The 11,678-nt window shown below is 46.2% G+C and overlaps 1 protein-coding gene across 1 annotated transcript in view; it reads right to left on the minus strand.

The window, feature by feature from the left end:
* The window catches only part of NT5DC3 (5'-nucleotidase domain containing 3), a 67,878-nt gene that overhangs the window by 22,437 nt on the left and 33,763 nt on the right, over positions 1–11,678 (minus strand). The window contains exons 3-4 of the mRNA XM_032299556.1: positions 7,351–7,425; positions 6,822–6,877 (exon numbers count right to left, since the gene is read on the minus strand). Of these exons, the coding sequence (XP_032155447.1) occupies positions 6,822–6,877; positions 7,351–7,425 (131 nt within the window). The remainder of the gene's footprint in view (positions 1–6,821; positions 6,878–7,350; positions 7,426–11,678) is intronic.

The following is an 11,678-nucleotide window of genomic DNA, read 5'->3' on the forward strand; positions in this document are numbered from 1 at the left end:
CAGAGACGGGCCATTTTTATCTCCATCAGACATCCTCCTGCCCTCCAATACTCTAGCCTGAGACAGGTGCTGATTTGGTTTGGCTGTGTCCCCACCGAAATCTCATCTTGAATTGTAGCTCCCATAATTCCCACGTGTTGTGGGAGGGAACTGGTAGGACAGCATTGAATGATGGGGGCAATTTCCCCCATACTGTTCTCGTGGTAATGAATTAAGTCTCACAACATCTGATGATTTTATTAGGAATTTCCCCTTTCACTTGGCTCTCATTCTCTCTTGCCTGCCACCACGTAAGACATGCCTTTCACCTTCTGCCATGATTGTGAGGGCTCCCCAGCTACGTGAAACTGTGAGTCCATTAAATCTCCTTTTCTTTATAAATTACCCAGTTTCCGGTGTGTCTTTATCAGCAGTGTGAGAATGGACTAATACAGGTGCTGAGAATGGCAACTGCCACACCCAAGGCTCAATGAACTAAACCTCATGACATGAGGCAGGAAGTCCAATGGCACCACCACCTTGGAGAGGAAATGATCCCAGATGCTTTGTGACACAGAAGGCCAGTTGCCTCCTCTACCATCTGTTTGCCTCTGGAATCTGCAAATGAATCCAGCTCCTCCAAATGCAGAAAAAAACAAAAAATGGATTGTGAAGGCAGTGGTCTGGGTTTCACTCCTGCCCCTGCCACCAGTGACCAGAGCAGGTGCCTTCACCTGTTCACCTGGACTTATCTACTCTCAAGTGTCAGGAAGGGAAACACCTGCTCTCCCACCCCTTCTGTGGAGGAGAAAGTGCTTGAGAAATAGACACCAATGATTAGGAAACTACAGAATGAATGGTACGGGAAACGTCACACTGTGCTCTAACAGGAGTATGAACAATTCAAGAAGAATTTTAGTCACTAACACAACAGGTTGCTTAGCATACAAAACCACATGATCCACAGTAAAACCTATGTACGACATCATTTGTGTTTTCATATGTAAAGTTAAAAGATCACTTCAACCTCTTTCCTACCGTCTCCATCTCCCACATTACTTTAAAAAGTATCTGAGTGGATTAATATTTTGCCCCTGATCTTGATCAACCTGTTACAACTACTGGCCTTTGAAAAAACAGAAACACTGGACTTCCTTTATCTTTGCTCCAGAAATCAGATAAGACACTGGCACTAAGCCAGATCATTCGCGACAGTGACCTTGGAAATCAGCCCTTGCTGAGCAGCAGCAGTCACGTGTCCACGCTGCTAAGGCTCTAACACTGGAGAGAAAATATAAAAAGCAAAGTGATTAGGCCAGGTGAGAGTTACTTCTCTACCCGTTGGAAGCCACTGCTGCCCCTAAGGCACAGGCACAGCCACCCAGGCTGCCTATACAAGAGCCAAGCAACCACATGGCAGCTCAGAAGCAGCAGTGAAATCTGCCAGCTGAATTCCCCAAGAGGCAGCTGCATCGAACAAAGAGTCAAACACAACTGCAGCAGACACAGGCAGACTGCGTGGCCACGTCTAAATGCAGCCTCGAGCAGCATTGAAATCAAAGTGGAAGCTCCTTTTGCCCCGCTGCTCCGCGTGAGAAACACGAGGTTAGGGCACAGACCTGAATGAGTCTGCCAGGGCCTCAAATTCCCCACTCCCTTAATCACTAGGGATATCACCTTGACAAGTAATTTATCCCTTTTGGGTCTCAAAGTCTTCATTCTTAAAGCAGGGAACTGCAAAAGGGCCTACTTCCTGATGTCACTGAGAAGATCACAGGAGCTACTGCGTATACAACAGCTGGCATACGGTAAGCACTGTAGGGAGGTTTCACCAGTGTGGCTGTGATGGGAGCCATCCCAGCTTTTTACAAGGTTCCTAGTAAGAACTTAAAATGTAGGTACAAAAACAGGGCTGCGGTGGGGGACCCCTCTTCACCCCCCACCCATCCGGCAGCACTCACTCCTGTGGGCCAAACATCATAAATTTCACCCTGGTGTAGGGACCGGGGACCTGCATCACGGCTTAGAAACAAACTAGGCTGAGACGGACACTTTCTTCCCACCTTCCCTCACTCAAGACCCCTTCTGGGGTTAAAGAGAAGTGACATTTCTGAATGCCCAGGCTCTTAAACCACTAAGGTACAGGGCTTCCTAATGACTTGTTAGGGGTGGGCTGGCTTTTTTAAAAATGTATTTAACACATAAGGACAGAGAAAGGCTGTTTTTGTCTCCATCAGAGATCCTCCTGCTCACCAATGCTCTTCCCTGAGACAGGTGCTCAGAGTGGAAATGGCCACACTCAAGGCTCAGAGGACCAAACCTGTGACATGAGGCAGGAAGCCCGGGACTCCGGCCTGTGTTTTGGGCCCTGCGCAGGTATGCTTCATCTTCACAAGCTGCCCCTTACACAGGCACTGGAATCATGCCTGCTTTACAGGAGGAAACCAAGGCTTTCAGAGGGTCCAGGGATTGCTCAAGACCACACACATGCGAGCCATGGAGCTGGGGTTTGCACCCAGGAAGTGTGAGTGACTCGAGTCCACCTCAACACCCCTCTCAGCACTGATGCAACGGAGAACTTCCCACAGCCTCACTCTGAACGCTCCTTCCCCTGGATGCCTCAGTGGCTCTTTCTACTGAGCCTGTCCTTGACACCATGGGAAGGGTATATACAGAAAACAAGGCAACTCTTCTCCTGTGAACTCCGGGAGAAGAGACGGGAGAAAGAGCATTTCGGACTACAAGGGTGAGGAGAAGACTCACTGCAAATTGGCCATGGAGGGTGGGTCGGATTTCAAGAAGCAGAGAGGAAGGAAAACTGTACCCTGGCAGAACACCAGCAGGAGCAAGTGCCAGGCAGCGAGAAAGATGTCAAGGAAAAGAATCCCTGTGCTGTCTTCACCTGCCCGGCATCCTGCCTCTCTTCATCATAATGGTACGGGACCAAACACATGACCTAAGTCATTCTGATGCGATTCAGTCCTGAGACTCCAGCGGAATGTAGAGACACAAAGCTCCTCTGTTCCTCTTGACCTGGAGCTGGGAGGATGTGGGCCTGGGAGTGCCAGGGGTTGCCAAGGAGGGGCTTGCCTGAGAGTGAGCCAAGCCACAGAGGAAGGCCAAGAGATGGAAAGAGTTCTGACAACAGTGATTTGGGCCTCAGGGCCAGCAACACTTGCAAACTCACTCTGCCTGTGGGCTATACAATTAGTGGCCAATATTGTGTTTCTGATGAAGCCAGTTTGAGTTTCAGTCACTTGCAACCAAGAGTCTTGACCAATCCAGTAAGTACAGGAGCTGTGTACAGAAGAAGAGGAAGCGAAGGGTTTAAAGCAGGTTGATAAAAATCTCCAACTTAAGCCTAAGCATAAGGCTTAGCCTTTATTCTGTAGAGAGCAGGGAGCCATCCAGGATTTCGGAGGAGGAGATTATTGGGGGTAATGATTTAGGGAATCGGTCTGACAAGAATGTCCAGGATGGAGTGCACTGCAGCAAACCCCAAGAACCCAGGAGAGAAGAGGTAAGTGTCTAAGGAGGGGACCGACAGCAGAACAGATGGAGAGACAGAATGAAGCGTCCTGGTGAGGATTTTCATAAACACACATAACCTTGCCTTCTTCGTTCTCTCCCCCACCCCCACCACTGCAATAATAACTTTGGGAAAACACTAGGAGCTGTGAGTAGGGGAACGAACGAATGTTCGTTTAAGAGGTTTAGAGAAAGAAACACTAAAAATTGGAATATGTTAAATGTAGCAACAACTTTAAAATATAAGTTAAAAGTAAGTCTGTTGGGAATGGTACAATCTGGAGGTCAACTGAGCCATTTCAAAAGCCTTAAAATGAATGAACAATGTTCACCCAGCAATTTCACTTGCAGAGATCTTTCCTAAGAAAATGAGACGTGCACAAATACGTATCAATTACATTTAATATACATGTTACTTACAAAATAAATGGAAAATTTTTAACTTTTAAGTTTAGGGGTACATGTGCAGGTAGACTCATGTCATGGGGGCTTGTTGTACAGATATTTCATTACCCAGGTACTAAGCCTAGCACCCTACCCATCAGTTATTTTTCCTGATCCTGTCCCTCCTCCCATCCTCCCCACCAGGTCCCAGAGTCTATTGTTCCCCTCCATGTGTCCATGAGCTCTCATCATTTAGCTTCCACTGTAAGTGAGAACATGCAGTATTTGGTTTTCTGTTCCTGTGTAAGTTTGCTAAGGATAATGGCCTCCAGCTCCATCCATGCTCCCGCAAAAGATGTGATCTTGTTGGAAAGATTATTTGTAATTGTCCATATTAAAATAGATTCACCACCCCCAAAAAAGATGTGTTGAGGGACTCCAACTATCCCTCCCACCTTCAGAAAAGCCACACAGCATAGTGGCCAAGAGCACAGACTCTGGAGCCAGGCTGCCTGGTTCAGAATTCCAGCCCAGGCAATTATTTGCTGTGTGACCTTAGGCAAGTTACTTAACACCTCTGGCACTAATAATAGTACCTACTTCACTCAGTTATTTTGAGGACTGAATGGGTTAACTCAAACAAAACCCTTATAAGAGTGCCTGTCCCATAACAAGGCTCAATATTTGCTAGTCACTATCAGTAATATTATCATCATCGCAACCACCTCCTCTCCCTCCTGAAACACCATTAAAGTGAGAGTAACAACAGTCAAAGGAAACGAGAGCAAAGACGTCAGCAGGCAAGACATTTCCACAAGACACTGGAAGACAAACAGTGGATGCAAAGAAGGAATCTGACTTAACAACACTGAGAACGGAGGCCTGCAAGGGGACCCCCACCACAAGAACTGATTCCCACCACAGAGCTGCAGAAAGGCTCAGCACTAGGACGTCCCAGGAAGCTGCTGGAGGATACACTCCAGCACAATGAGGGAGTAAAGCCAGAGAGGAAGAAAAGGAAACTAGAAACAGGGCAAGTAGCAAAGGGAAGTCCCAAGACAAGAAACCAAACCAGATCAGACCAGGAGGGGAGAGTAAATTTTTTTTTAAAAAGTGACAGATTATTGAAAACATTTGAATTACTGGAAAATATAAATACATGCCTGACACTTGTAATTGAGCATATCTGTAATGGAAAAAAATTAGAGATCTCTATGCAGAAAACTAGGCAAACAAAAAAATGAGATTATTGTTAAAATCTAAGAAAAACCAAAGAAAGAAAAATAATTGCATTGGACTACCTGGCTTAAGAGTGAACCAGCTGGGCGCAGTGGCTCAGGCCTGTAATCCCGGCACTTTGGGCAACCAAGGCAGGCAGATCACCTGAAATCAGGAGTTTGAGACCAGCCTGGCCAACATGGTAAAACCCCATCTCTACTAAAAATACAAAACTAGCCAGGCGTGGTGGTGAATGCCTATAATCCCAGCTACTTGGGAGGTTGAGACAGGAGAATCGCTTGAACCCGGGAGGCGGAGGTTACAGTGAGCCGAGATCTCGCCACTGCACTCCAGCCTGAGCAACAAGAGGGAGACTGTCTCAATAACAAAAAAAAAAAAAAAAAAAAGGTCAACGGACAAGACCTTCTGAGTCATAATGTAAACAGTGACCGGTACAACCACCAGAACCTGAGATCTGAATGCTATGAGAGGAATGAGACTGGAGAAGTGGGAGGAGGTGCCAGAAAGCTAAGTCCTCATCTGTCACAGCAGGGACAATGTCCAGAATCAATCAATTAGAAAATATAAGAACCAACACATTACTTAAAAAATCTAAAGACTTAAAAGCTTTTGGGGGCAGAGGGGAACACAGAATGATTGCTGCCGTCCCCGTGACACCTTTAATCTTGTTTGACTCTGACTCAATGCATGTTTCACTTTGATTTTAAAAACAAATAAATAAGCATTAATTTTAGCAGCTTGCGAGAGAAGAATGGAAGCTAAGATATGCATACGTTTAAGCATAAGCTGTGCACCTAAATACAAAGCACACTCCTAAATCCCCTCCCAAATTGGAGAATAAAAAAGGCAAAACCCTCCATTTTAAAAGTTACAAAGATGGCTGGTCGTGGTGGCTCACACCTGTAATCCCAGCACTTTAGGAGGCTAAGGCAGGTGGATCACCTGGAGTCAGGAATTTGAGACCAGCCTGGCCAATATGTTGAAACCATGTCTCTACTAAAAATACAAAAATAAGCTGGGCACAGTGGCTTGTGCCTGTAGTCCCAGCTAATCGGGAGGCCAGGGCAGGAGAATCTCTTGAACCCGGGAGACAAAGGCTGCAGTGAGCCTAGATCGTGTCACGGCACTCCAGCCTGGACCTCATGGTGAAACATCACCTCAAAAAACACAAAGTTACAGAGACTTCGAGCTAAGTGAAGTACTTTTACTAATTCTAATAAATAGGCAAAAAAAGAAAAAATAATCTCAATATCCAAATACCCAAATAGCATGGTGGGAAGGAGAACCCGGTTCCCTCAGCCCCATAGCCCTCCTGCTCCAAATCTCCTCACCAGGACCCTCCCTCAACTTGCCGGCCAGCACCTGTTCTCCCTACAGTCCTCCAGATTGCTTCCTAAGGCTCTGAGCACATTTCTATCATCACCTCTGTCACTGTGAACTGCAGTCAGGTTTACTTACATGACTTCTAACCCACACTCTGAGCTCCTTCAGGGCATCTGTGCAAACAAAGCCCTTAGCACCTAGCATGGTAGCAGGCCTCAACAAATGCTCTTGAAAAAGTGAGTGAATGAATGAACGTATCATATCCACACTGCAGCCCTTCTCATCACTCAACAGTCAGTGGGTCCTGAAACCCAAAGCCACCCGGTTACTTCACCTGGTAAATTAAATGTATCTCCTCTTCCTCTTACCTGTAGACAGTTCCCAGCTGGATGTAATGAAAAGCATCAATCTTCATTAATACTGCCTTTAAAAACATAAACACATGCACATGTAAATAACATATAACTATCTGCATATTAAATGAGCAATCTAGCTGTCATCATAAATCCTATCAACATTAGGCTGCCCTAACAAGGAAGCACACACTGTATGTTCCTGGAAGGAACATGTTGCTTGTTAATTAATGTGCTGTACAGCTCTTTAAGGAAATGGCCTATCCGCAAAAGACAGAGAAAAAAAACAGATATGGCAACTAGTTCCTCCTCAAAACACCAAAAATGACTACTAGAAATAAACAGTACCTCCTAAATAGCTAATTGCATTCATGCTTTTCTAATACATAGTCTCTTCCAGAAGATTCTATCCAAAGATATGCGAATAATTTGGTTCTGCAGTCCCAAATAATTTAAAACTCATTTACCCGTTCAGTGCAGAAAAGTACCAAGAGTACATTTTATTTCCAATCATTAAACCGTAGAAAAACAGAAGTAAACCTACCCGCTGAACATCATAATGAAGTCCACGGATTGCAAAATTTGGGTCGTACTCATACTTCCGGATTTCTGCTGGATACTAAGAAAGAAGAAAGGAACTGGTTTTAGTCAACAATGTACTAAGTGCAAGATCCTGTCCAAATCTGGCCCCTGTACAAAGGCTCAGGTAGTTGATACAGCAGTGGGAAGGTGGGGGTCAGAAGAGGCAGACCACAGCTTGTCCCTCCGTTTCCAGTCCAAGTGCCTCCTGGCAAGCACCCCCAGTCAGAGCCTTCCACCCTGCCCCGCGCCCGTCCATCTGTCCAAGCACAGACTGGGCCTCCTCCCCTCCCCGCCAACTTCTCTCAACTCTCCTCTCTTTCCCTCCCCTCCCTGGGTCCCTAGACTCCCAGATCCTTAAGACCCCGGTAACATACACATCAGCTTCATCCTCCTGCCATCGCTCCCCTCCTTTTATCTTCAAGGCTGCTGCAGAGAGGCTGGAATGTCCCCTCTAATACTGGAATCACAACTTTACACAAACTCCTTGTCAGCCATCCATTCAACTCACATGTGAGCACCTCAATGTGGCAGCCCCCTTAACGGCCCCACTACCAGGTTTCATCGAGAGACCCAAGGTGAAAACTTCTCAGAGGGAGGGCCTCTCCATAGAGCTTTCAATACTTTTCTCATCTGGACGGCTGGCCACTGCTCGCCTCCAGCTGGGGAACCCCACGGCTGTCAGACACAGCACTCCCCACACTAGGCCTAGGGAGGCTTACGGATACTGCCTGGCACTGTCTCAGAGCAGCTTTGAAGGCAGCGGATATGGTTTGGCTCTGTGTCCCCAGCCAAATCCCATCTTGAATTGTAGTTCCCATCATTCCCATGTGTTGTGGGAGGGACCTGGTGGGAGGTAATTAAACCATGGGGGCGGTTCCCCCCATATTCACAAGATCTGATGGTTTATAAGGGGAAATCCTTTCGCTTGGTTCTCATTCTCCCTCTTGCCTGCTGTCAATGTAAAACGTGCCTTTCCCCTTCCACCACGATTGTGAGGCCTCCTCAGCCATATGGAACTGTGGGTCCATTAAACCTGTTTTTCTTTATGAATTACCTGGTCTTGAGTATGTCTTTATCAGCGGCGTGAAAACGAACTAATACAGCAGCCCAGCTCCCCTAGTATTTCCTATTATCAAGCCATTTCTCACGCTATGCAAAATTGATGGCTCCTCCTTAGTGACTGCGGTATCTAAGTCCTTACCTCTCTCCCTAAATCTCAGAATTAGGACACCAGCTACCTGTTGATGGCACTCATCTGTGGGCACCATTTCTACTGCTACTACACAGCAGGCCCGACCATCCCCATTTTATACCGAGGGGACATCAGAGGTTCTGAACGAAACAAGCTGGGGTATGGTGAGGGGGGAGTCAGGCTGGGTCCTTCTCCCCTGCTCTCCCTACCACCCCTCTGCCCTTATAGCGCAAGCCTGCAGGACAGAAAGTCTATTCCTGAATCTAGAGAGGCGACATCACCAGGACCATCCATTGTGATTCAAGTTACTTAAGTTAAAACCCAGACAACTATTCAGATGCCCGGAAACCTCCTTCCATGGCTGAGCTGCTAACGTTTCACGGCCAAGGTTCCATTTGTAGAAGAACAACTCCTGGGACCACCAGGCTGACCCACGTGGAGCAACTTTTCAAGTCAAGCTGCACGAAGCACTAACTCAAATGTCACGTTTGGGATCAGTTATCCACTACCTGCCATGTGTGCCAAGAAATCACCAAACTGACATTTCCACTCATGGGCGTTCCCAAGAATTGAGAACACTGTGTATGGTCCTGCATTTTTGTAGACATACTTCACAAGCTGACACAGAAAGCAACACCCAGCACCCTGGATCTGCTTACTGAAGCGGGGCCAAGGGACTTCAGCAGCTCTGCAATCTCCTGTTCAATTCGTGGCTGATGGATGAATAAGACAACAGACAGGAAAGAAATATTTTAATGTGTCACTGACAGAGGTGCCTTCACTGAGCATTTGCTACATGCCACACACTAGACACTTTCTATGACTTTCTTTATTCCTCACTGCACCAGCATGAAGGAAGCAGGGCATCTCATGCCTATTTTACTGTTGAATAATCTAAAGATCAGGGGCAAGGAATTTGCCCAAGGTCCCACAGCTAGACAGTGGGCTCAACCACTATCTAGCAGCTGTGGGACCTTGCGCAAATTCTGAGGTCGCACAGCTAGGAATTGAATCCAGGTCTGTGTCACATCCAACTCCACTCCTACCCACCACATAATCAATTCTGAACCAACTCTGAGCCACCATATACTGAACATTCATTGCCACCCCGTCACAGCAGCACCTGCCACCTCAGAGGAGCTCAACAAATTTGCCGGAAGGATTTGCAGTTACGAGTGGAGTACTGATTATTTTAGTTGATTGCTGGCACATAAATAACAGTGTGCGTACTGCCAAAAAGTCTGGTGGTCCTTTCTTTAAATGAAACTTATCTGGGCTCCCCAGCAGGACACGCCCTCCACACGCTCACTCTCCCCTTGCCACTCACTCTCAATGTTATTCTTCGGGAGCCACGCCTGAGAAACACACCCTGTTTGTCTAATGGTCCAAAGACCACAGTGAGCGACTGTATTAGTCCTTCTCATGCTGCTAATAAAGACATACCTGAGACTGGGTAATTTAAAAAGGAGAAAGGTTTAATTGACTCATCAGAGCACTGGCCCCACATGAAGCACAACTCTCTCACTTACCTGCGGAACGCACAGATGCATACATCAAGTGTTTACTGAGGACCTACTTTATGCCAGGGTCTGGGAACACGGCAGTGAGAAAAACTGACAAAGGTGTCTGCCCCTACAAAGTTCCCATTCTACCTGGGGAGGCAGACCATACACAAATACACACATAGAATACAACGCCTCGGAGTGTATGTTCTACAAGAATATGCAATACAAGTGTTCACGGATCTGGGAAAAAAAAAAAAAAAAAGGACCAGGAGCAAGCCTCAGGCCATCTGGGAGAAGAAAGAGTGCCTCGGGGCACAGGAAACAGCAAGTCCCAAAGGCAGAAGTAGGAAAGGGTTTGGAGGTTCAAGGAGCAGGAAGGGAGGAGGGAAGGAGGCTAGAAGGCCCTCACTATAATGGAATGAAAACCACACTTCACCTCTGCAGTCTTCCTCCCCAAAACCATAACCCAGGCTAATCATGAGGAAGAGGCACACAGCACCTGATTGGCACTCTTCAAAACTGTCATGGTCATTTAAAAAAGCAAGGAAAGTTGGAGAAACTGTCAAAGCCAAGAGGCGCCTGAGAGACATGACAATTAACTGTAATATGGTGTCCTGGAGGGAATCCTGGAGCAGGAAATGGGCATTCGGTAAAAACTGAAAATATCCCAACAAAGTATGGACTTTAGTGAACAATAACGTAACAAGATTGGTTCTTCAGTTGTAACAAATGTACCTTAGTCAAGCGTTAACGTTGGAGGAAACTGGGCATTGGGTATATACATACAGGAGCTCAGTATTTGCAACCTTTCCATAAGCCTAAAACTATCCCAAAAGTTTATTTAAAGGAGAAACAGAGCACAGCATTTGCTGAGAGATCAGACATGGATACAGAGTGTGAGGGGTCACAGCCCATGCTTTGGATATGAAGAACCAGGTGATCAACGGTGGCAACTAATCAGAAGAAAATTCGGACTAAGGTGTGAAGCTGAAAGATGACATTGAGACCTCTCCTACCCCTCCCTTGCTATTCCTTGGTGGGCAAAATCAAAATACAAACAGTTATTACTCAATTTTTTGAAAATTTCCATTTTTGTAAAAATTTGTTCTTATTTTTAAAAAAGGGTAATTATGAAGGAGCTGGAACTTTTTATGTTTGCTTTTTGGAAAGACATTAAATCGCAAACTTACTGTTCTATGACTGTGCATCTCAAAAGCAGATGTCTTTCCATCTCTGCTGCCCTCCAAAGTGCATCAGTGTTCGCTGGAAAAATGGCACTGAACTCAGTGCATCTTGGAAGAATTATTTTGTTTAATCAGAACAAGAGAAAAATGTGTATAATTGACTCTACTAATATGCCTGATAAAATAACTGTTATAATTTCTTTTAGTTGTATCACAGCAACGAACAGACATAAAGAGAATGAAATTTCATAGCCGGGTGTGGTGGCACACGCCTGTAGTCCCAGCTACTCGGGAGGCTGAGGCGGAAAAATCGCTTGAACCCAGGAGGCGGAGGGTTGCAGTGAGCCGAGATTGCGCCACTGCACTCCAGCCTGGCGACAGAGCAAGACTCTGTCTCAAAAAAAAAAAA

The sequence above is a fragment of the Sapajus apella genome, unplaced genomic scaffold, assembly GCF_009761245.1.
Source record: "Sapajus apella isolate SASKATOON/1434 unplaced genomic scaffold, GSC_monkey_1.0 scaffold2, whole genome shotgun sequence".
NCBI lineage: Eukaryota > Metazoa > Chordata > Mammalia > Primates > Cebidae > Sapajus > Sapajus apella.